This window comes from Helianthus annuus, chromosome 16 (genome assembly GCF_002127325.2).
Source record: "Helianthus annuus cultivar XRQ/B chromosome 16, HanXRQr2.0-SUNRISE, whole genome shotgun sequence".
Taxonomy (NCBI): domain Eukaryota; kingdom Viridiplantae; phylum Streptophyta; class Magnoliopsida; order Asterales; family Asteraceae; genus Helianthus; species Helianthus annuus.
The window spans coordinates 74,666,946-74,693,517 of NC_035448.2; the positions used below are offsets into that span (position 1 = coordinate 74,666,946).

The 26,572-nt window shown below is 38.3% G+C and overlaps 1 protein-coding gene across 1 annotated transcript; it reads right to left on the minus strand.

Annotated features, from left to right (window-relative positions):
* Positions 1 to 1,399: 1,399 nt before the first annotated feature.
* Positions 1,400 to 21,934, minus strand: LOC110892615. The gene is made up of 4 exons (XM_022139769.1): positions 21,760 to 21,934; positions 21,631 to 21,714; positions 13,316 to 13,769; positions 1,400 to 1,565 (listed from the first exon to the last, which is right to left on the minus strand). Exons 1-4 carry the CDS (start codon positions 21,932 to 21,934, stop codon positions 1,400 to 1,402), a joined length of 879 nt encoding a protein of 292 aa, XP_021995461.1.
* Between the last annotated feature and the right edge of the window lie 4,638 nt (positions 21,935 to 26,572).

A 26,572-nucleotide genomic window follows, 5' to 3' on the forward strand; every position in this document is an offset into this window, starting at 1 on the left:
TCGATTCTGAGCCCGCAACTTCTGACTCTGATGATTCGTCGATTTTATGTGTTTGTATGTATTTACCTGTTTATGTGTTTAGATTTTTGGAGAATTATTCGATTTTTGCTTTCACTTCGATCGACACGCACGACTCGCACTACACTTCTATCTCAAAACGCTGACAAATCGCTAAATTACGGACGACCTTATGCTATGTTATACGCATATGCTATACTACCCGCTATATTATCCGCTTATATTATACTACTCGATAAGTTATTCGCGATCGCTATATTCGAACACTTGCGAACTTTCAATGATAGGTTTCTGTATTCTGACTGCCTCTGTGATTACATGCGTATGTGTTTCTGTGCTTCTGTGCCCTACGTGCTTATGTGTTTATCTGCTTATATGTCTCTATGTGAATATGTGATTTCGTGCCTATGTGCGTACGTGATTATGCGTGTTCCTGAGCTTTAGTAAGTATTAAGACGTGTGAAGTGAGATTCGATTTTGACGTGTCTGAGACCTATGACGATGTCTGTTGCAGACAATGTCAACTGGGCCATCATCTGGACCCCGTCACCCACGACTCTCTCGCCAGGAACAGAGGGACAAACGCCTTGCTACCATCCTCGCTAAACAGAGGAACATGAGTGAAATTTACGAGAACGTTAGCAAATCGTCTGAGCAGTCCAGAACCGAAGCTCCTAAAGTTGCTACCAGGCCTGCTTTCAGCTTTAAGAAGTTCAAGGCTTGCTGTCCGAAGGAATTCACTGGAGAAGATGGCCCAACGGCTATGTTTCAATGGTTTGATTCCGTCGAAGTCACTCTGCGCCAGAGTGGATGTCCGGAAAATCTCTACACTCTAAACGCTACCGCGTCTTCCAGTCCCGCGCATTAGACTGGTGGACGGCTGAGAGAAACAAATGCGGGAATTTTTTTGATGCAGCCTATGAGCTGACATGGGAAGAGTTAAAGGCCTTCATGATGGACGAATTTTGCCCTCCCCATGAATGCCAAAAGCTGGAGGATGAATTCTGGCACATTAAGCAGAAGGAAGGTGACAACGCTGCCCTGACTGCTCGCTTTAAGTAGCTCAGCATCATCTGTCCCGATCAAGTGAAGACGCCCGACATGGCAATCAAGAAGTACATCCGAGCTCTACCCGACTGTGTTGCGGATTTTGTGCATGCCGCAAAGACAGCAACGATCGAAGAAAGTTACTTGCTTGTCGCTGAAATCAACGACAAGCGAGTAAAAGCTGGTTTTTGGGATAAACCTTCGAAGAACCTGCACCAAGTCACCACCGCACCAGCCTCCGAAACCGCCGCTGCTCAATCGTCAAAATCCTCATGCCGCAAGAAGAAGAACAACAACAGCAACTCCAGCAACAAGAACTGTGCTGCCACCACCACTACTGCTCCACTTCAACCTGTACCGGCTCAGCAGCAGTCTCAGCACTGCTCAGCTCCAGCAATCTATGCACCGCCTGCAAAGCGCGCATACACAGGCCCCCACCCTGCCTGCCCAACATGTACTTATCATCACCTGGTGGGTCTCGCCTGCCGTTTCTACGCTCACTGCAATATGTTCGGCCACTTCACTACTAACTGTCGTACTGGTCCTCGTCAAGCCCCAGCTCAAGCCACTGCTCATCAATCTCTGCTCCCAGCCCCACAAGGCCAACAAGCGGCTCAGGCACCCGCGGTTAACGCCCGAGTCTGCTTCGCATGTGGTGATCCCAACCACTTTGCGAACATGTGCCCGAACAGGGTTGTGAAACAAGAGCCCCAACAGCAGCAGCCTCACCAGCAGCACCAGCCGCAGCAGCAGCAACAAGCCGCACGCGCCAGAACTTTCAACATCAATGTGCGCCAAGCCCAGGCTGACAACAACGTGGTCAATGGTACGTTCCTTGTGAATGGTATTCATGCTTCATGTTTGTTTGATACTGGAGCCGATAACTGCTTTGTATCGTTTGAAATCAAGAAGCTCTTTAGTCGTAAGCGCTCCCATCTCCCCTCGACGTTCGATGTAGAAGTCGCCACCGGAAGGACTGTCGCCGTTAATTCTGTTCTTCGTGATTGTACTCTTGAGCTCAACAATCACATCTTCCCAATCGACCTTATTCCGATGCAACTCGGAAGTTTTGACGTCATAGTAGGCATGGACTTTCTTCGCGAAACCATGTTGAAGTTGTGTGCTTCGATAAGATGATTCGATTCTCGCTCGCGAATGGTGATTTACTGTGTGTTTATGGCGAAACTGCTTCGAAGGGTCTCAAACTCATGTCATGTGTCCAAGCTAGCAAGTATCTCTGCAAGGAATACAGAGCTTTCTTGGCTAACATTGTAGTAGCGGAGAAGGAAAAGAAAAGAAATGAAAGACAGAAGTGAAAGACGTTCCTGTGGTTCGTGAATTTCCTAATGTGTTCCCTGACGATCTTCTCGGTCTACCGCCAAGTCGTGATATCGACTTTCGTATCGACCTCATTCCTGGAGCCTCGCATTGATGATTTGTTTAATCAGCTACAAGGTGCTACGTGTTTCTCAAAGATCGATCTGCGCTCAGGCTATCCTCAGCTACGCATTCAAGATGAGGATATACCCAAAACCGCGTTTCACACTCGTTATGGCCACTATGAATTCGTTGTTATGCCTTTCGGTTTAACCAACGCACCCGCGGTTTTCATGGATCTGATGAATCGAGTGTGTAAACCATATCTCGACCGTTTTGTCATCGTGTTCATCGACGATGTCTTGATTTTTTCCAAGTCGAAGGCCGAACACGTGCAACATCTACGTTTGGTTCTCGAGCTACTCCAGGGGAATCGACTCTATGCCAAATTCTCCAAGTGTGAATTTTGGCTGGAGGAGGTTTAGTTTCTGGGTCACATTGTCAATAGTCAAGGTATTCACGTCGATCCCATGAAAATTGAAGCAGTCAAGAGTTGGATTACACCCAAGAACCCTTCTGAAGTCCGTTCTTTCCTCGGATTGGCGGGCTATTATCGACATTTTATCAAAGGATTTTCAAAGATCTTTGTGCCGCTTACCGCTCTTACGCATAAAGACAAGCCTTTTGTTTAGGGAACTGAACAAGAGTCTGCCTTCCAAACCCTCAAGCACATGCTTTGCAATGCTCCTGATCTCACATTGCCCAACGGAAACGACGACTTCATTGTCTATTGTGATGCTTCCAACCTTGGTCTTGGTTGTGTCCTTATGCAGCGGGACAAGGTTATAGCTTACGCATCTCGTCAGCTCAAAATCTACGAGAAGAACTATACAACCCACGATCTCGAGCTAGGCGCGGTTGTTTTTGCGTTAAAGATTTGGCGACACTACCTGTATGGTACCAAGTGTACGATCTTCACCGATCATAGGAGCCTACAACATATCTTTGATCAGAAAGAACTTAATATGCGTCAACGCCGATGGGTAGAAATTCTCAACGATTACGACTTTGAGATTCGTTATCACACAGGCAAGACAAATGTCGTTGCCGATGCTCTCAGCAGACGGAGTTATTTGCTCAGCATTCGTAATATCCAAGCCCAATACAATCTCGAAACCCTCATCCGCGAAGCCCAGCATGCCTGTTTTAATGAACGTACTCTGAAGAAGGAACGAATCTACCACGATGGAGCTCAACTTGTGAATAACTCGAATGGGTTATTCCACTTCCTGGATCGAATTTGGATCCCTAAACGGACCAATTTGCGACAGATTTTGATGGACGAAGCCCACAAATCCCGGTATTCTATTCATCCCGGTGCCGATAAAATGTACCAAGACCTTCGCTACAAGTACTGGTGGTCGTGCATGAAAAGGGATAATGCCCTCTACGTTGGAAAGTGTCTGACTTGCTCAAAGGTCAAGGCTGAACACCAAAGACCCTCTGGCTTACTCGAATAACCGCCAATCCCTATGTGGAAGTGGGAGAGTATAGTTATGGACTTCATAACCAAGCTTCCACACACGTCATCAGGTCACGACAGCATCTGGGTTGTTGTTCACCGTTTGACCAAATCTGCTCACTTTTTGCCAATACGGGAAGACTACAAGGTAGAACGATTAGCCCGAATCTACACCAGTGAGATCATTTGTAATCATGGAACGCCTCGCGACATCATCTCTGACCATGATGCTCGGTTTACCTCGTGACTGTGGGAAACGTTTCAAGCGGCTCTCGGTACTACACTTAATCTGAGTACCGTATTCCATCCTCAAACCGACGGTCAGACATAAAGAACGATTCATACCCTTGAAGACATGCTCCGTTCGTGGGTCATAGATTTCGGTGGTAGTTGGGACACTTACCTGCCATTAGTCGAATTCTCGTATAACAACAGTTATCATTCCAGCATTCAGATGGCACCATTCGAGGCTTTATACGGAAGAAAATGTCGATCGCCTATTGTGTGGCATGAGATCGGTCACTCGCAATTAACCGGTCCTGAGCTATTGCAGGAAATGACTGACAAAGTCCTCCAGATTCGAGACAACTTGTTGAAAGCTCTAAGTCGACAGAAAAGTTACGCCGATAGATGACGCAAGCCCCTTGAATTTGACATTGGCGACTACATACTCCTAAAGGTATCACCTTGGAAGGGTGTGGTCAGATTCGGCAAGAAAGGGAAACTAGCGCCTCGATATGTTGGACATTTTAAGATTCTGGAAAGGATCGGAAAAGTCACCTACAGACTCGAACTACCAGAGGAATTTAGTAATGTCCACCCGACTTTCCATGTGTCAAACCTCCGAAAGTGCCTGGCTGAGCATGATATAATTGTACCTCTCGATGACCTCCAAATAAACGAAACACTACACTTCGTGGAGAAGCCTGTCGAAATCATGGATCGCCAAACCAAGCAGCTCAGACGCTCGCACATTCCTATTGTGAAAGTCCGATGGGAAGGCAAACGAGGCGCAGAGTTCACTTGGGAACTCGAAAGCGACATGAAGGCGAAGTACCCGCAGTTGTTTGTTACGGTTGAAGCCTAATTTCGAGACGAAATTCCCTCAACTAGGGAAGGCTGTAACACCCCATGTTTTGAAAGTCAAAATCAAAGTCAAGATTTTAGTCAAAGGAAGAAAAGATTGCTAATTGCGATCTGTCTCTCCTTGCTCAATTCCTGTTTTGACTTCTTTGACTTGTAGATTAGTCTATTTTTGTTATTATGTGGAGTATCTATTAATAATCACATGGTAGTCGCTACCACTCGCACGACTGGCTGTCCGATCGGATTACCATCCGATCAAACTGTTGTCCGACTCACTTGTACTTGCATCGTTTTGCACGTCACTTATCGTTATGCTGTCAATCTGTTCAGGATAACCCTACTCTCTAGCGCTCCCTTCAATCCATCAATCCCTGTGAGTATACTCGATCCCTTTTTTTTGCTTTACGCACTTTTGGGTGTTACATACGTTACTTATACAAAATCACATCGAACACACTACGCGATACTTTAAACGCAAACCGCTATCGCATGTATACGTGACTTAATGAATGCTTGTTTGTTATGTTTACACATGGAATGTTGTCTACCTGCCTTAGCAACGATAGTACTATTAGTTTGGACTCAGCACCCGTTCACTCAGGGGTTGTTAAGGACAATTACCTACATGGCTCACAGTGGTGAGTATGTATCGCGAACTGCGTTGGGCAGTCAACCCACAGTTACTGGTATCGATAGGTTCATGTCGAAAACTAACATGCCTCATTTCACTCTGTGTACGTGCTGTTTATGCGTAACGCTTTCGAACTCTATATGCTATTATCAAGCTTGTATGCTCACCTTTACACTATGTGTATTGACTTTTACTTTAACGTATGTGACAGGTTGTAGGATCGTTTGCACGACCAAACGAGTCGTTCAGAAGAGATCTCGTCCAATACAAAAGGCGGAATCAGATGTATCGGAGTTATTTCAGCTGGTTTGCACACAGAATCACTTAAACTGTCTCTTGTATTGATATCAGATCGTTTTACAATGCTGGAGACACTTCGGCAGAGCTTCGCTACCGGAATCGAAACCTTACAAATGAAATCACCAAGGCACGTATTTATAGGCAGCTCATTCCGCACGAAATGGTTCACACGAAATGACCATCTCCATTCGTACGAAATGGACATTTCCATTTCGTGCGAAATGGCCTTTCCATTTCGTGCGAAATGGCCTAAACTTATACATTTCTCGTTTTTCTCGTATTTCATGCCCTGATCTATCTAATCTAATACAAGACTCGATACAAGACGAAGTCGACAGACATATGGACCAACATACTCCCCCTTGGATGTTGACGAAGTCTTCGGTGTCGAGTCTTCGGTATGTCAACTCTTCAGTCTTTATCAGTCTTCTCGCTCTCTCCAAAGAATTCTCCATTGTATGTATCCTCAATCTCTATCTCTATGTTGTCACACCCCGACCACGTAGGACAACAAACCGTGGCGGAAATGTCGGGGAGTGTTGCAACAGAAGCTATTGTTTCACAACCATGGATACAAAATAGTTTTGTTTTATTGATAAAATTAAAAATTACATTGTCTTAACACATAGAACAAACAAGCTTTATATCGTCTATCATAGTTAGTATGTCACTAAAGCCTTGTCCAGATCCTACGTGACGCATGCATCCTAGAAGTCAATCAAGCATCAACACCTGAAACATATGTAAAAACTTAGTCAGCAAAGAAATGATGGCGAGTACATAGGTTTTATAAGAGTATCGGAATCTTGGCTCGTTTATATGTTGCAGTACTTTATTAGACTACAAGAGTTAAAATACAAACCTTGTTTAGTGGGTTATAGTTTGTAAAATCCCATAGCCATGCTTCTTAACCCAAAAACATTTGTTTTAGAAAACCAATGTAAAACATCTTGTAAAAACTTGTTAAAACTCGTGTGGTTTATATCTTTTAGAAAACATCGTTGTGTGACATCGTTTCTAAATCGTTTACCCAAGTGAACTAAATAACACAACAATATATAATGTGTTAAAAGCACTTATATATAGGAAGTACCAGCGACGTATCCACCATGCTTTCATCACATTACACCCGTCCCGTTATCTAAACACTAACCAAAAACCAATTGTTTACCCAAATCGTTTAATTTGTTAAAATCGTTTCAAAATCATTAACTCGTTTAAAATCGTTTAAATCATCCTCGTTTTAATTTGTGAAAAAAACTATTTATGGTCCTCTCGCTAACAACATTCAAACCTTCATGACTCGATCACCTCGCTTCTCGCTTCTCGAATTAACAAACCACCAAAGGGTAAGTTAACAAACATCAGATTCAGTCGCTACCCATAACCCCCACACATAACCATGGGTGTAGTAAAGTAACGGGATTTGTTAGATCCTACGGTACCATAACCTAATACTGGTCGGTTGGGCCAAATTAATGAATGTCATTTGTTATGTAACTACAACCATCAAGTTTTGTTCACATTATTGAAATCGTTATTAGTTTAGTAAAAATCATTTTAATCGTTTTTGAAATCATCGTTTAAACCTTGAAAACATTTCGTACATATGAATCACCCCAAAACATTTAAAAATAGTAAAATAGGGGAACTATGTACTCACATGAAGTGCAAAGTATCTTCAATCAATAGAACTTCCAACAATCTCAAGCAAATCAGAGAAATCAAGTAGCACCTAATAATCGAACCACTAGTCAAACAATAGACGCCTAAATCGGAGGATCGGATAGAATGAAGTCTTGTAAACCGAATGAGTGTTGGAACTCATGTGATATGGTTTAACAAAGCTTACATCCTAAATTGAAACCTAACCTAAGTGCTTTCGACCCATCGCGACCCATTAAGCTAGCTTACGCTACTTTAACGTGTCGTGTGCGCAAAAGTGCGTTCAAGATGTCTAACTATCCTATGACAAGTATTATATGCCCATACATGTTTAATTATGTTACTTGATCAGTTACGTGTCAAAAGTTTAGGTTACATATGCTTAATTACCAATTATGTATGAAAAGGGTATTTTGGTAATTTACCAAAGGCATATAAACTACCTATCATGCGACTAATCAAGCCTAAGTGACCATAAGGTATAACCTCGGAAGGTTATTCCCTACGCTACTATGGTCACTTAACATGTTTGGTCGGATCCTAATGATCGACCAAACGGGTCGTGTTCGAAAGTCTAAGCGGGTGTTTAGTCCGCTTGACTTACGACTCTACACAAGCACTAATCTAAAAAAAAGTGACGAGCTAAACATGTCGAAACATGTTTAGTTAAGTTAGAAAACAGGTTTTGATATCAAAACAAACGGTTTTGATACCCTAGAGTAGTTTGGTTACAAAATACGTGAAAATACGCATTTTGGCCGAAACTACGACTCGTCACTGGGCCTAGATTACGTGGTAATCAGTAGGTATAGTCACTAGGGACTATAACCATCGTGATTACGCTCACGTTATGAAGTTCAAACAAACTTCGCGTTGACCATAAATTGGTCAAAGCAGAAAGTCAAACGCAGTTTAAATTTAACGACAAAAACGAATGAAAAGAACGAAAGAATACTTACAGAAGGTCCCCGCAAGCTCTTGATCCGATTTACTCTCAGGTATGAAGCATAAACTTGAACTTAGAGAGCCAAAATCAGATTCAAGTGTGCTTTGGGAGGAAGTGAGGGTGGGTATTTATAGGAATTCAAGAACCGTTAAGATCGTTCATCGAAAACTGAGCTTTGATCTTGACCTTACATGTATGCCCATGGTTTTCTAAAACCATGGGAGCCCCTAATATGAGTCATAATGGACTAGGTTCATTGAATACCAGCCCATGATTTTGCAAAACCATGGGTTAAAACCATCAACACTTCAAAATGGACTAGGTTCATTGAATCTTGTAAGAAATTTCAAAAATGGTCCCTGCACTTGTAAAACTTGATTTTTTTTGCACTTTTAAGCCACGTTAACCCCATTTCAAGGCTCTAAAATACAGTTAAAGTATAGGGAACTCAAAACATGCTCAAAAATATCTCAGATGTCGGTTCGATTGGTCGTACGGTTGTGTTATTCGCTTAATTGCGACGGAAGTCGTAAAGAACGCAAAAACGATCCAAATTAAGTGATGAATGGAATTTTATCATACCAAACACTAAAATAAAATATTTTAATGCTTACATAGATTTTTGGATGTCCGGATATATTCAGAACGTAAGATATGCGCGAAAGTGCAAACTTGTGCACTTTTTGACGCTTTTAGTCCCTATTGATCAATAAAGTTTATTTTAGCATACCGAACCCCTCAAAGCCTATTTCTACGATATGTAAAGGTTATTTAGGGTATGTTTAACTTTTGATCAAATTCCGGAATGTTCGTTACTATACAAATCGGTATAGTTTCGCAGTTTGACACAAATAGTCCCTGCAATCGAACAAACTTGATTTCAACACACCAAACCATCCAAAACTTATTTCTAAGTTATGTGGAGGTTATTTAAGGTATGTTAAGCCTATTTCACTATTCCGGAGTGTTTGTTGCATTAAACTGGTTATATTTACACATCAGATCGTGTATAACCTTCCATAAAACGATTTATAGCTTGAAATCGGATTTGATTCAAATTGAAAAATCACCAAACACAAATACACACATAATAAAATCAAAACACATATAATAACACCCAAGAACATTGTTTTATTAATAATCATCATTGTTTTACGTTGAACCACGACTATAGAACACAGTTGTCACATATCTTCTCTTTCTCTCTTCAAGAATCTCAATCTGTCTATATCTTCTCTTGATCAGATCTCTTGATTCCTTAAGTTCATCAGCAATTGTTATCTTGAACACAATTCCAGGATCAGAATCTGGCTCTCACATCTTCAGACTCCCTCTTGGATGAATCCTGGCTTTAATGTCTTCAGACTCCCCCTTTTGATAAGCTCAGATCGTATTCTGGAATTCACAATCTATAGGCCTTGGATCGAAAAACCTGGCTCTTATAACTCTCACAGGTTCTAAGATCGTAACCTGGCTCTAACCTGCACAAACTCTACCTCAAAATAAATTTAACAAATTTAAAATTTGACAAATTTAGAAACCACATTGTAGATATTGTTCAAATTATGATTTTACACTTTTAATCTCCGATGAACCACTTGTAAAATATAATTTTTCATTTCAAAATTAACTCTCCCAACCCTGTTGTCCGTCATGTTTAGCACTCGGGATTTTGAAAACCAGCTCTCCAATATCAGTTGTCGAAAATAAGATGAAGTAAAATCTTTTTGCATTTTTCAAAATTTTATGTTAAAACACACTGAAAATCTTTTTGGATTTTGTTTTGAAGGAAATGTAGTAAAGAAATATTTACATACAATATTTTTGTGAGTTTTTGTAAAGGATCATATCAGTTTTTGAGACAAATCACCAACACCATTAAGATTTAACATTTTAAGTTCTAAACGATTCACGTAGATTGTCAGTATACTGATCCACTTAAATTTTCATACAAAGTTCAACTGTTTCGAGATACGAGATTACTGTTTTAATGACTTAAACTTATTCGCGTGTCCCACCTCAGAATATACTCCCGTATCCAGACTTCTATATTCAGTCTTACAGGTGAATGTACACTAATGATATCTGTAAACGGGTAATGCGAGACCATGAGAGCCCAGGTTAGAACTTCCGTTCAGACAAAGTGATGATGGCTCGTCTTTCGGTGTGTCCCGTTTAGGGATCTTTTCTTCAAAAGCACATGATTAGCATTTTCAATGTTTCATCATTTTTTATGCTGAGGGTAGGCTTTAATATTAAAGCAGTGCAAAGCATTATACGAGGACTAGGCTATTGCTTCCGCAAAATCAGAAGTCCTAGTATAATACCCCAGATATCATCACACACAAAGACCTAGTATGTCAGAAATAGAAAGCCCTTCAAACAAGATTTCGGGGGTTACCCATATAGCCGAGAGATGTTCCCCATGAAATAAGTAAGTATTGAATTTTATGTTTATATCTCGAAAACAATCTACTGAATGTGTAAAAACCTGCTGGCACATCCTCAGTGAGATCGCTTATCACATTTGACTTTCGAAATCTTTAGCGTGTTGTGATAGTCCACTGATGAACTATCATCCCTCTTTTTCACAACAAAACTCGTTTTTATTTTTTTCAATGTTTTTGGCTTTTTAGATTTTATCATGTTTTTTTCTTTCTCAAACTTTCTAATGTTTTTGGATTTTCAGAAATTTCTTACTCCCCCTAAAATTCAAAAACATTTAAAGAAAATTTGACAAACTGATGTGAATTGCTTCAATACGCCATCCACTTGGCATAAACAATCAGAACTCCCCCTGACAACAAACTATTTTCCCATTATAATTTCAAAACACTTAAGTTTGTTTTAATCAAAATGGTTTTTTCGGAAAATAAGTTTTGTTGAAATTCACAAACCACTTGTAGGTTGGAGGTTTCATTACATTGTTTTTCAATCATTTGAATAAAAGTTAAATCAAGTTCAACTTAATGACCTTGATTAACCACATGTAGGTGAAAACCTCTTTTTCAACCAACTTGGGAACTCCGGCAAGTCCAGAGTTTAGTCATGATAGGTTCTATCCCAGTTACTAACCTGGGATGACCCATCTTCATCTGGTTTCTTCATTTTCTTCTCATAAAATTCCTTTACCCCTTTGACCTTTTCGTCAATCATTTTTCCAAAAATATTTTGAACTGTGGGGTTAAAGGCTTTTTCAACATCAAATTCTTTCTTTTCAGAAAAGAATTGATTTGAAATCTCAACTTTGCCAACTTTTGATTTTAAATTTTCAGCTTGCAGTGGTGGAAAATTTGCATCATCCAATGGCGGCATTGAATTTTCACTTTTTACCTCAACTTGTGGCTCCTCTGACTTTGACGAGTCAGATTCATAGCCAGAAAATAGCTCCTCTGATTTTGATGAATCAGAATCACTGCTAGAAGTATCATCTGATTTCTTAACAACCCATTTTTGGTTGTTAAGTTTCAATTTTCTTTTGTAAAAACTTTTTGAACATTCACCAACCTCAAATTTTGAATTTTTAAACACTATAAATTGTTTGGTTGGTGGTTCATTCTCAACCATTTTTTCTTTCAGTTTTTCAGAGACTCCCTGTTTTGTTTAGATTGCCTTAGAACAATTCCTGGCAATATGACCAACTGTTTTGCATTGAAAACAGATTCTTGTCTCCTTCTTCTTCTGAGCAGCTCCATTCTTCATTCCCTCTTACTTCTTAGCAAGGAATTCTTTGTTCGATTGCTTCCAGAATGAGCTCTTTTCCTCTTCCTCTGAACTTGATCCTGAAACAAATATAGTTTTTGGTTTATAAGTTTTCTTATTTTTATGATTTTTTCGGTGGAATAAAACCCAATCCCTTCTTTTTGAAATTACCGTTATGGTTTGGTTTCTTTCGATAACCTGAACCAGAACTGTAACCCTTTTTCTTGTTTAATCTTTGTTGAACCCTTGAGGTGTAAGGTTTAGGTTTTTCAGCAAGATTTACATCTTTTATTTCAGAAATATTAATTTCTGTTAATTTGAAAACCTTGTTAATTATTTCAGTTTTAACACCTCTTATTAGAAATTCTTCATCAGAATATAATTTGTCAGAATCTTTCAAAGTATATGCTACTTTGAATGTTTCATCATTCAAATTATTTAGTGATAACAGAAATTCTTTATTATAAACCCTTTTGCCCTTTTTTACTATTGGACTTTAAGTATCGGACTCAGACTTTGACTCTGATTTTGACTCCTCCATTTCATCTTAATTAACTCTGACTCATGATCAGTGTCGGATGATGTGAAAGTGACATCAATGTTGTCTGGCAAGTTATCTGAAGGCTTAGATTTCCACTATAAGTTGGTTGCCTTTTTGACTCTTTCTGAATTTGGATTTCTTGGAGAATATCCATTTTCAAGCGGGGGTGGACACTTGTTGTAACTGACACTTTGTTTCTTACCAGAATTCTTCACTTCAGTATCTTCTTTTGTTTTGGAATTCTTCCCTTTAGATGTCTTTTCTTCAAACGCCTTCATGCCTTCAACTGTAGGATAAATCCTGTCAATCACATAAGAAGAACATGAGTAACTTTTCAAGAACTTGTTTACTCTTTCAGTTTCTATCCTCTGAGTTTCTAATTTCTGTTCAAGCTCAGCACACATATCAATGTAATAATTGACCATTTCCTGCTTTATCATGTATGCTCCATTGAGTGTCTTCATGGTTGTTGCTTGTTCACCGCTTGACTCGTTATATTGATTCATGGCTTTGTTTAGAACATCATACGATTCTTTCAACCTGTTCATGTTGTGAATCAACTCGTTGTTGTATTTTTTCATAGTCTCATAGTTTTCACAATTCACAGACACCTTTTCTGCATCAGCTTCCTTTTTAATCTCGAAAGCTGGAATTTCTTTCACTTGCTTTTTTATCACTCTGACCTCTTCATCATCATTCTTATTTTTCCTTCTTTCTACATCTCTCTCGGCTAAAAATTTTAAATGCTCTTTCATTTTATCTGCCCAATAATCATCTTCACTATCATCTTGTTTTTCAACCTTCTTCTTTGCCATTCGAGCCTTTTCAGCATCTCTATCGGCTAGATATTTTAAGTGCTCTTTCATACTATCTGCCCAATACGAATTATCATCATCTTCAACAAATTGAGCAACAAAAGCTTTATGATCTGAAGTTCTGTTAGGGTCAAAATCATCCCAACTGAAATCTTTTGGAAGCCTTTCATCATCTTGATCTGTCAAACATGCTTTACTCTCAGCCGAAATATATTTATCCCAACTAAATCCTTTTGACGATCTTCCATCATCTTGATTAACAAGATACGCTTTCTTTGATTCTTCAATCTCCTTCCTAGCATGTGCAGTTTGTGGTTGTTGTTGATACGGATGTTGAGCAACTTGATGATAAGTCGCTTTCCTATAATAATCATTGTTGTTGAAAGGATTTTAAGCTCCACTTGCTTCGCGGTTTGTGCATTCTCGCTTGAAATGCCCTTTTTCCCTGCAACGAAAACAAGTACCTTTAGATTTATCAAATCCTAAAGTAGAAACATTAGCATCACGGAAATCATCTCTTCCCGTAATTTGTTTAAACTTTTCAGCTCTTCTCAACAGGCTCGCCAAACACCACTTAATATCCATAAGTTCCATCTCCTCAGCATCAATCTGATCGTAATCCTCTTTTGTCAACATTGGATTTCCGATCCTTCCTACAACTAAACTCCCATAAGACTCTAACACAGTCACCAACAAAGACATATGACTTTTTGCTATTTCTTCAGAATAATTTTGATCATTCTCAAGATTTAACGCAATGTTGCATTGTAGTACTTTGCCACTCTTGGTTGCTGAAAAATTTGGATCAAATGATGGATAAGAAGAGAATCCAGTGTTGCTACTTGATCCTTGAGATGAACTTCCTGAAGAACTCTTTGCATTGAAAGCAGTTTCAATCTTTGGTGCAATGTTGGTCTTATCACTAATACCTCCATTGTAATACAGACCAATATCTTGTTCACCATCACAATTCTTCATTCTCGCTATCTATCGTTGTTCCATCTCTTGAGCTTCGAGTTGTTCAATAAAATCGCTCAACGTTAGATTGTCAAATTCAGGTTTATTTTTCAACATCATAAGATACGTGCCCCAAACATCATGTAGCAAGGCATCGGCCAACTTTTCAATCAATTCTCCTTTATCTTTATTGATGTTCAATCTTTTCATATTCTTCATCAAATTGCAATATCTTTCTATAATCTGCTTGGTGTTTTCAGTTTTTAGTACACGAAATAGGTCAAATTCTTTCTTCAAAAGTGACATTTTGTTCTTGATCATCTCTTTACTTCCAACAAACTTTGATTTTAGTTCTTTCCATATTGAATGTGCACTTCCGTTGTGTTGAAGTAAAATCAAGATTTCTTCCTTAATAGCTTGCTGCAAGAGACTAACCATCAACTTTTCATTTTTGTATTTCTTTTTCTCATCAACACTCAGATCTTTAATATCAACCTTCTTTCCGTCGTCCTTAACCGGTCTAATATATCGAAATTTAGTATATTCCCATGCATCTAGATAATATGCTTGAACCCAGTTTTCAAAACGTTCTGCCCATCCACTATACTCCTCAATACTCATGAGCTTAGGCGGTTTTTGCGTGGTACCCGTTTCATTTTCTAGCATCGTACTCTGAGTCATAGTCATCGGAGTAGCAAAGGCATTGTAAAATTCATTCTCTATGTTTCGGTTTTGAAAATTTCACAAATTCAGATTGTTCAAACGAAATGGATGATTCTCAAACGAATTGGGATTGCACTCTCACACGAAATGGAAACTTTCAGACGAAATGGAGTTCCAAAATTCAATTCGTGCGAAATGAATTTATTTTCAAATGAGATGGATCCTATTTACCCACTTCATGGGAAATGGTATGATGTTTCAAACGATATGGCTCTGTCAAGCGAATTGGCACTTTGGTGCGAAATGAGATACCGTTTCAAACAAAATGACACACTTGGTGCGAAATGGAAGCTCAATCCGTGCGAAATGAAGCAAAGTCGAACAATCTGATATCCAATACGTGCGAAATGGATCTGACGTCACACGATCGGACAGTATTTTGACAAATTGATCAAGTTTTACTTCGGATTAAGGTCTGATTCTTTCAAGGGTTTGTTAAAACAGTGTTTCGCACGTTATTTGTGAAATTCAAGCAATTTTATCCATGAAAACTTGTTAATTCTGAAAAAGAAGGTGTAAAAGACAGAATTTTTGATGAAAAACAGCTGAAATGGTAAGAACTCTTCCTCTTGAGCTCTGATACCACTTGTAGGATCGTTTGCACGACCAAACGAGTCGTTCAGAAGAGATCTCGCCCAATACAAAAGGTGGAATCAGATGTATCGGAGTTATTTCAGCTGGTTTCCTCACAGAATCACTTAAACTGTCTCTTGTATTGATATCAGATTGTTTTACAATGCTGGAGACACTTCGGTAGAGCTTTGCTACCGGAATCGAAATGTTACAAATGAAATCACCAAGGCACGTATTTATAGGCAGCTCATTCCGCACGAAATGGTTCACATGAAATGACCATCTCCATTTCGTACGAAATGGACATTTCTATTTCGTGCGAAATGGCCTTTCCATTTCGTGCGAAATGGCCTAAACTTATATATTTCTCGTTTTTCTCGTATTTCGTGCCCTGATCTATCCAATCTAATACAAGACTCGATACAAGAAGAAGTCGACAGACATATGCACCAACACAGGTGCCTAGGATGCTTATTTGCTTTCTTTAGTGTGAAATCGAGGCTAGGAAAGACCTAGGTCAACAATAAACAAATGTCTGTAATAAAAATCTGAGTTGTCGGAACAGAACAATTTGACTAGATCTTTTCTGTAATAATTGTATTATCATATATGACGTGGTATGGGACATGTTGCTTTAAATATCTGGTAAATATCTAGTATTATATGCCCATACATGTTTAATTATGTTACTTGATTAGTTACGTGTCAAAAGTTTAGGTTACATATGCTTAATTACCAATTATGTATGAAAAGGGTATTTTGGTAATTTACAAAAGGCATATAAACTACCTATTGACTAATCAAACCTAAGTGACCATAAGGTATAACCTCGGAAGGTTATTCCCTACGCTACTATGGTCACTTAACATGTTTGGTCGGATCCTAATGATCGTCCAACCGGGTCGTGTTCGAAAGTCTAAGCGGGTGTTTAGTCCGCTTGACTTACGACTCTACACAAGCACTAATCTAAAAAAAAGTGACGAGCTAAACATGTCGAAACATGTTTAGTTAAGTTAGAAAACAGGTTTTGATATCAAAACAAACGGTTTTGATACCCTAGAGTAGTTTGGTTACAAAATACGCGAAAATACGCATTTTGGCCGAAACTACGACTCGTCACTGGGCCTAGATTACGTGGTAATCAGTAGGTATAGTCACTAGGGACTATAACCATCGTGATTACGCTCACGTTATGAAGTTCAAACAACCTTCACGTTGACCATAAGCTGGTCAAAGCAGAAAGTCAAACGCAGTTTGACTTTAACGACAAAAACGAATGAAAAGAACGAAAGAATACTTACAGAAGGTCCCCGCAAGCTCTTGATCTGATTTACTCTCAGGTATGAAGCATAAACTTGAACTTAGAGAGCCAAAATCAGATTCAAGTGTGCTTTGGGAGGAAGTGAGGGTGGGTATTTATAGGAATTCAAGAACCGTTAAGATCGTTCATCGAAAACTGAGCTTTGATCTTGACCTTACATGTATGCCCATGGTTTTCTAAAACCATGGGAGCCCCTAATATGAGTCATAATGGACTAGGTTCATTGAATACCAGCCCATGATTTTGCAAAACCATGGGTTAAAACCATCAACACTTCAAAATGGACTAGGTTCATTGAATCTTGTCAGAAATTTCAAAAATGGTCCCTGCACTTGTAAAACTTGATTTTTTTTGCACTTTTAAGCCACGTTAACCCCATTTCAAGGCTCTAAAATACAGTTAAAGTATAGGGAACTCAAAACATGCTCAAAAATATCTCGGATGTCGGTTCGTTTGGTCGTACGGTTGCGTTATTCGCTTAATTACGACGGAAGTCGTAAAGAACGCAAAAACGATCCAAATTAAGCGATGAATGGAATTTTATCATACCAAACACTAAAATAAAATATTTTAATGCTTACATAAATTTTTGGATGTCCGGATATATTCAGAACGTAAGATATGCGCGAAAGTGCAAACTTGTGCACTTTTTGACGCTTTTAGTCCCTATTGATCAATAAACTTTATTTTAGCATACCGAACCCCTCAAAGCCTATTTCTATGATATGTAAAGGTTATTTAGGGTATGTTTAACTTTTGATCAAATTCCGGAATGTTCGTTACTATACAAATCGGTATAGTTTCGCAGTTTGACACAAATAGTCCCTGCAATCGAACAAACTTGATTTCAACACACCAAACCATCCAAAACTTATTTCTAAGTTATGTGGAGGTTATTTAAGGCATGTTAAGCCTATTTCACTATTCCGGAGTGTTTGTTGCATTAAACTGGTTATATTTACACATCAGATCGCGTATAACCTTCCAAAAAGCGATTTAAAGCTTGAAATCGGATTTGAGTCAAATTGAAAAATCACCAAACACAAATACACACATAATAACATCAAAACACATATAATAACACCAAAGCACATTGTTTTATTAATAATCATCATTGTTTTACGTTGAACCACAACTATAGAACACAGTTGTCACATATCTTCTCTTTCTCTCTTCAAGAATCTCAATCTGTCTATATCTTCTCTTGATCAGATCTCTTGATTCCTTAAGTTCATCAGCAATTGTTATCTTGAACACAATTCCAGGATCAGAATCTGGCTCTCACATCTTCAGACTCCCTCTTGGATGAATCCTGGCTTTAATGTCTTCAGACCCCCCTTTTGATAAGCTCAGATCGCAGTCTGGAATTCACAATCTACAGGCCTTGGATCGAAAAACCTGGCTCTTATAACTCTCACAGGTTCTAAGATCGTAACCTGGCTCTAACCTGCACAAACTCTACCTCAAAATAAATTTAACAAATTTAAAATTTGACAAATTTAGAAACCACATTGTAGATATTGTTCAAATTATGATTTTACACTTTTAATCTCCGATGAACCACTTGTAAAATATAATTTTTCATTTCAAAATTAACTCTCCCAACCCTGTTATCCGTCATGTTTAGCACTCGGGATTTTGAAAACCAGCTCTCCAATATCAGTTGTCGAAAATAAGATGAAGTAAAATCTTTTTGCATTTTTCAAAATTTTATGTTAAAACACACTGAAAATCTTTTTGGATTTTGTTTTGAAGGAAATGTAGTAAAGAAATATTTACATACAATATTTTTGTGAGTTTTTGTAAGAGGATCATATCAGTTTTTGAGACAATCACCAACACCGTTAAGATTTAACATTTTAAGTTCTAAACGATTCACGTAGATTGTCAGTATACTGATCCACTTAAATTTTCACACAAAGTTCAACTGTTTCGAGATACGAGATTACTGTTTTAATGACTTAAACTTATTCGTGTGTCCCACCTCAGAATATACTCCCGTATCCAGACTTCTATATTCAGTCTTAATGTACACTAATGATATCTGTAAACGGGTAATGCGAGACCATGAGAGCTCAGGTTAGAACTTCCGTTCAGACAAAGAGATGATGGCTCGTCTTTCGGTGTGTCCCGTTTAAGGATCTTTTCTTCAAAAGCACATGATTAGCATTTTCAATGTTTCATCATTTTTTATGCTGAGGGTAGGCTTTAATATTAAAGCAGTGCAAAGCATTATACAAGGACTAGGCTATTGCTTCCGCAAAATCAGAAGTCCTAGTATAATACCCCAGATATCATCACACACAAAGACCTAGTATGTCAGAAATAGAAAGCCCTTCAAACAAGATTTCGGGGGTTACCCATATAGCCGAGAGATGTTCCCCACGAAATAAGTAAGTATTGAATTTTATGTTTATATCTCGAAAACAATCTACTGAATGTGTAAAAACCTGCTGGCACATCCTCAGTGAGATCGCTTATCACATTTGACTTTCGAAATCTTTAGCGTGTTGTGATAGTCCACTGATGTACTATCATCCCTCTTTTTCACAACAAAACTCGTTTTTATTTTTTTCAATGTTTTTGGCTTTTTAGATTTTATCATGTTTTTTTCTTTCTCAAATTTTCTAATGTTTTTGGATTTTCAGAAATTTCTTACTCCCCCTAAAATTCAAAAACATTTAAAGAAAATTTGACAAACTGATGTGAATTGCTTCAATACGCCATCCACTTGGCATAAACAATCAGAACTCCCCCTGACAACAAACTATTTTCCCATTATAATTTCAAAACACTTAAGTTTGTTTTAATCAAAATGGTTTTTTCGGAAAATAAGTTTTGTTGAAATTCACAAACCACTTGTAGGTTGGAGGTTTCATTACATTGTTTTTCAATCATTTGAATAAAAGTTAAATCAAGTTCAACTTAATGACCTTGATTAACCACATGTAGGTGAAAACCTCTTTTTCAACCACTTATAAGTTTTTCAAACAAACATATTCAAGAATGATGCTGATTCCTGCTCCACGATTACCAACTTAGGAACTCCGGCAAGTCCAGAGTTTAGTCATGATAGGTTCTATCCCAGTTACTAACCTGGGATGACCCATCTTCATCTGGTTTCTTCATTTTCTTCTCATAAAATTCCTTTACCCCTTTGACCTTTTCGTCAATCATTTTTCCAAAAATATTTTGAACTGTGGGGTTAAAGGCTTTTTCAACATCAAATTCTTTCTTTTCAGAAAAGAATTGATTTGAAATCTCAACTTTGCCAACTTTTGATTTTAAATTTTCAGCTTGTAGTGGTGGAAAATTTGCATCATCCAATGGCGGCATTGAATTTTCACTTTTTACCTCAACTTGTGGCTCCTCTGACTTTGACGAGTCAGATTCATAGCTAGAAAATAGCTCCTTTGATTTTGATGAATCAGAATCACTGCTAGAAGTATCATCTGATTTCATAACAACCCATTTTTGGTTGTTAAGTTTCAATTTTCTTTTGTAAAACCTTTTTGAACATTCACCAACCTCAAATTTTGAATTTTTAAACACTATAAATTGTTTGGTTGGTGGTTCATTCTCAACCATTTTTTCTTTCAGTTTTTCAGAGACTCCCTGTTTTGTTTAGATTGCCTTAGAACAATTCCTGGCAATATGACCAACTGTTTTGCATTGAAAACAGATTCTTGTCTCCTTCTTCTTCTGAGCAGCTCCATTCTTCATTCCCTCTTGCTTCTTAGCAAGGAATTCTTTGTTTGATTGCTTCCAGAATGAGCTCTTTTCCTCTTCCTCTGAACTTGATCCTGAAACAAATATAGTTTTTGGTTTATAAGTTTTCTTATTTTTATGATTTTTTCGGTGGAATAAAACCCAATCCCTTCTTTTTGAAATTACAGTTATGCTTTGGTTTCTTTCGATAACCTGAACCAGAACTGTAACCCTTTTTCTTGTTTAATCTTTGTTGAACCCTTGAGGTGTAAGGTTTAGGTTTTTCAGCAAGATTTACATCTTTTATTTCAGAAATATTAATTTCTGTTAATTTGAAAACCTTGTTAATTATTTCAGTTTTAACACCTCTTATTGGAAATTCTTCATCAGAATATAATTTGTCAGAATCATTCAAAGCATATGCTACTTTGAATGTTTCATCATTCAAATTATTTAGTGATAACAGAAATTCTTTATTATAAACCCTTTTGCCCTTTTTTACTGTTGGACTTTAAGTATCGGACTCAGACTTTGACTCTGATTTTGACTCATCCGTTTTATCTTAATTAACTCTGACTCATGATCAGTGTCGGATGATGTGAAAGTGACATCAATGTTGTCTGGCAAGTTATCTGAAGGCTCACATTTCCACTATAAGTTGGTTGCCTTTTTGACTCTTTCTGAATTTGGATTTCTTGGAGAATATCCATTTTCAAGCGGGGGTGGACACTTGTTGTAACTGACACTTTGTTTCTTACCAGAATTCTTCACTTCAGTATCTTCTTTTGTTTCGGAATTCTTCCCTTCAGATGTCTTTTCTTCAAACGCCTTCATGCCTTCAACTGTAGGATAAATCCTGTCAATCACATAAGAAGAACATGAGTAACTTTTCAAGAACTTGTTTACTCTTTCAGTTTCTATCCTCTGAGTTTCTAATTTCTGTTCAAGCTCAGCACACATATCAATGTAATAATTGACCATTTCCTGCTTTATCATGTATGCTCCATTGAGTGTCTTCATGGTTGTTGCTTGTTCACCGCTTGACTCGTTATATTGATTCATGGCTTTGTTTAGAACATCATACGATTCTTTCAACCTGTTCATGTTGTGAATCAACTCGTTGTTGTATTTTTTTCATAGTCTCACAGTTTCACAATTCACAGACACCTTTTCTGCATCAGCTTCCTTTTTAATCTCGAAAGCTGGAATTTCTTTCACTTGCTTTTTTATCACTCTGACCTCTTCATCATCATTCTTATTTTTCCTTCTTTCTACATCTCTCTCGGCTAAAAATTTTAAATGCTCTTTCATTTTATCTGCCCAATAATCATCTTCACTATCATCTTGTTTTTCAACCTTCTTCTTTGCCATTCGAGCCTTTTCAGCATCTCTTTCGGCTAGATATTTTAAGTGCTCTTTCATACTATCTACCCAATACGAATTATCATCATCTTCAACAAATTGAGCAACAAAAGCTTTATGATCTGAAGTTCTGTTAGGGTCAAAATCATCCCAACTGAAATCTTTTGGAAGCCTTTCATCATCTTGATCTGTCAAACATGCTTTACTCTCAGCCGAAATATATTTATCCCAACTAAATCCTTTTGACGATCTTCCATCATCTTGATTAACAAGATACGCTTTCTTTGATTCTTCAATCTGATCGTAATCCTCTTTTGTCAACATTGGATTTCCGATCCTTCCTGCAACTAAACTCCCATAAGACTCTAACACAGTCACCAACAAAGACATATGACTTTTTGCTACTTCTTCAGAATAATTTTGATCATTCTCAAGATTTAACGCAATGTTGCATTGTAGTACTTTGCCACTCTTAGTTGCTGAAAAATTTGGATCAAATGATGGATAAGAAGAGAATCCAGTGTTGCTACTTGATCCTTGAGATGAACTTCCTGAAGAACTCTTTGCATTGAAAGCAGTTTCAATCTTTGGTGCAATGTTGGTCTTATCACTAATACCTCCATTGTAATACAGACCAATATCTTGTTCACCATCACAATTCTTCATTCTCGCTATCTATCGTTGTTCCATCTCTTGAGCTTCGAGTTGTTCAATAAAATCGCTCAATGTTAGATTGTCAAATTCAGGTTTATTTTTCAACATCATAAGATACGTGCCCCAAACATCATGTGGCAAGGCATCGGCCAACTTTTCAATCAATTCTCCTTTATCTTTATTGATGTTCAATCTTTTCATATTCTTCATCAAATTGCAATATCTTTCTATAATCTGCTTGGTGTTTTCAGTTTTTAGTACACGAAATAGGTCAAATTCTTTCTTCAAAAGTGACATTTTGTTCTTGATCATCTCTTTACTTCCAACAAACTTTGATTTTAGTTCTTTCCATATTGAATGTGCACTTCCGTTGTGTTGAAGTAAAATCAAGATTTCTTCCTTAATAGCTTGCTGCAAGAGACTAACCATCAACTTTTCATTTTTGTATTTCTTTTTCTCATCAACACTCAGATCTTTAATATCAACCTTCTTTCCGTCGTCCTTAACCGGTCTAATATATCGAAATTTAATATATTCCCATGCATCTAGATAATATGCTTGAACCCAGTTTTCAAAACGTTCTGCCCATCCACTATACTCCTCAATACTCATGAGCTTAGGCGGTTTTTGCGTGGTACCCGTTTCATTTTCTAGCATCGTACTCTGAGTCACAGTCATCGGAGTAGCAAAGGCATTGTAAAATTCATTCTCTATGTTTCGGTTTTGAAAATTTCACAAATTCAGATTGTTCAAACGAAATGGATGATTCTCAAACGAATTGGGATTGCACTCTCACACGAAATGGAAACTTTCAGACGAAATGGAGTTCCAAAATTCAATTCGTGTGAAATGAATTTATTTTCAAATGAGATGGATCCTATTTACCCACTTCATGCGAAATGGTATGATGTTTCAAACGATATGGCTCTGTCAAGCGAATTGGCACTTTGGTGCGAAATGAGATACCGTTTCAAACAAAATGACACACTTGGTGCGAAATGGAAGCTCAATCCGTGCGAAATGAAGCAAAGTCGAACAATCTGATATCCAATACGTGCGAAATGGATCTGACGTCACACGATCGGACAGTATTTTGACAAATTGATCAAGTTTTACTTCGGATTAAGGTCTGATTCTTTCAAGGGTTTGTTAAAACAGTGTTTCGCACGTTATTTGTGAAATTCAAGCAATTTTATCCATGAAAACTTGTTAATTTTGAAAAAGAAGGTGTAAAAGACAGAATTTTTGATGAAAAACAGCTGAAATGGTAAGAACTCTTCCTCCTGAGCTCTGATACCACTTGTAGGATCGTTTGCACGACCAAACGAGTCGTTCAGAAGAGATCTCGCCCAATACAAAAGGTGGAATCAGATGTATCGGAGTTATTTCAGCTGGTTTGCTCACAGAATCACTTAAACTGTCACTTTTATTGATATCAGATTGTTTTACAATGCTGGAGACACTTCGGTAGAGCTTCGCTACCGGAATCGAAATGTTACAAATGAAATCACCAAGGCACGTATTTATAGGAAGCTCATTCCGCACGAAATGGTTCACACGAAATGACCATCTCCATTTCGTATGAAATGGACATTTCTATTTCGTGCGAAATGGCCTTTCCATTTCGTGCGAAATGGCCTAAACTTATATATTTCTCGTTTTTCTCGTATTTCGTGCCCTGATCTATCCAATCTAATACAAGACTAGATACAAGAAGAAGTCGACAGACATATGCACCAACACAGGTGCCTAGGATTCTTATTTGCTTTCTTTAGTGTGAAATCGAGGCTACGAAAGACCTAGGTCAACAATAAACAAATGTCTGTAATAAAAATCTGAGTTGTCGGAACAGAACAATTTGACTAGATCTTTTCTGTAATAATTGTATTATCATATATGACGTGGTATGGGACATGTTGCTTTAAATATCTGGTAAATATAGTTGTTATGGAAACTTCTGGACAATCTGTTTCGCTCTGTGCCACACCCCGATGTTTCCGCCATTGGTTGGGTGTGACACACCGACACTCCGATTTTCGACCGTTTCAGCACTTTGTAGGATTTATGCTTCTGTTCCCATACGCAGGCTGAACCGACGCTCCCTTCAAAACATTGAGGATCGTGTTTCTTGATTAGTACACGCTCTGTGAGTATACTCGAACCCATTTTCGTTTAACACACTTTTGGGTGTTACATACGTTCTCTACCAAAACACAACACACAATGTAAACACTTTATAAACGCTAACCCCTCCCGCATGCTATACGTGATTTGTTGAATGCTTGTTACTATGCTTACACAATGTTATGCCAGACCGCCTTTAGCAACGATAGTACTATAGTTTAGACTTAGCACCTGTTGTGACAAGGGTTGCTAAGGATCACATTACTTTACTTCACGTGTTTACTTCGGTGAACATGTGTCGCGCATACTCTACATCGCAGTCACGTGGTTAGGTTGTATCATTGTTGGTAGTTACATGCTTCACCCATTACGTGTTACATGTTGGTTATGCGTAAACGCTTTTTATACTATATCTATGCAAACTTGTGTACTCACCTTTACTTTATGGATTGACTTTTACTTTAACGTATGTGGCAGGTTGATGGTCTATTTGCTGCAATGGATTAGGAAGTCTAGAAACCCGCAAATAAAATCTAGGTTGTCGGACTTGTTTTGTTTAAGAGATGTGAACTCTGCGATGACTGTTTTTGAAATATTTGTTTATTGGTATGGGACAATGACCCTTTTAAATATTGTCATTTAATAGTTGTTATGGATTCTCTTGAGCAATCTGGTTCGCCTAATGTCGTGCCCCGATGTTTCCGCAATCGATCCACTTTAGCTAATGCAACTCGGGAAGATTGGGGTGTGAAAGATTGGTATCAGAGCCATAACTATAGGGAATTAGGTGGAGTCGTGTAGAATTAACCTAGTCTATAGTCTAAGCACCCAAAACAGACCCTTCGTACGAACCCACTTAGGGGCTTCGTACGAACCCACTATGCTATGCCTTTGAACGCTTACACCTTCGTACGAACTTACAGCTTCGTACGAAGGGGAAACCTTTCCTAAGGTTGAAAACTCATTTTGCCTTTCCTAAGGCTAACACAATTCACACGCTTTGAAAACGCTCGCATAACACAAACGAGTGATTGTGTCGAGATTAGGTGTGAAAACCAAGAACTCTCGATAAGATCACTCACTCCGCGTATTTTACTCTCAGCACGAGAATATTTCGTTGATTTAGGAGTGACATCCATACCTCAACGGAAATCTCCATCTCTATCTCGTGGTTGTTTAACCACGGTTAGGAGCGAAGTTGTTAAGCTAGGGGTGAAGCCCGCATCTTAATGACCAGTTCCACTCCCTACTTTGATTTTCAAAGATCTCACCAAAGTCTCGACTATTCCAATGACTTAAGCCACGTAGTCACTGGAAGGATGAGTGCCGTTCGCCGTGGTTCGATGAGAGCACAGTCTATTAGGCCAAAGTGTGTACTCAAACTCGTTGGGAATAGTTGAATCACTTTGGGTAGTCGATGTCTAACACCCAAGACACTCCATATCATTTTAAGCCTGCAATCGCCGATTTTACGCGTCCTCAATTTCATTATGCTATGTGTTTTAACTTTACGCTTTATAGTTTCGTTTTCTCGCTTTCCGCTCTCCGCTTTACAAAACA

What these genes read in the sequence shown, in the direction of transcription:
- LOC110892615 (XM_022139769.1), bottom strand. Translation starts at nt 21,934, where the DNA reads ATGAATCAATATAACGAGTCAAGCGGTGAACAAGCAACAACCATGAAG. An exon ending in TACTGAAGTGAAGAATTCTG is followed by an intron (nt 13,770 to 21,630) that starts GTAAGAAACAAA and finishes CATGTTTGACAG; the next exon opens with ATCAAGATGATGAAAGGCTT. An exon ending in TTGATTCACAACATGAACAG is followed by an intron (nt 1,566 to 13,315) that starts GTTGAAAGAATC and finishes AACATATTGCAG; the next exon opens with TGAGCGTAGAAACGGCAGGC.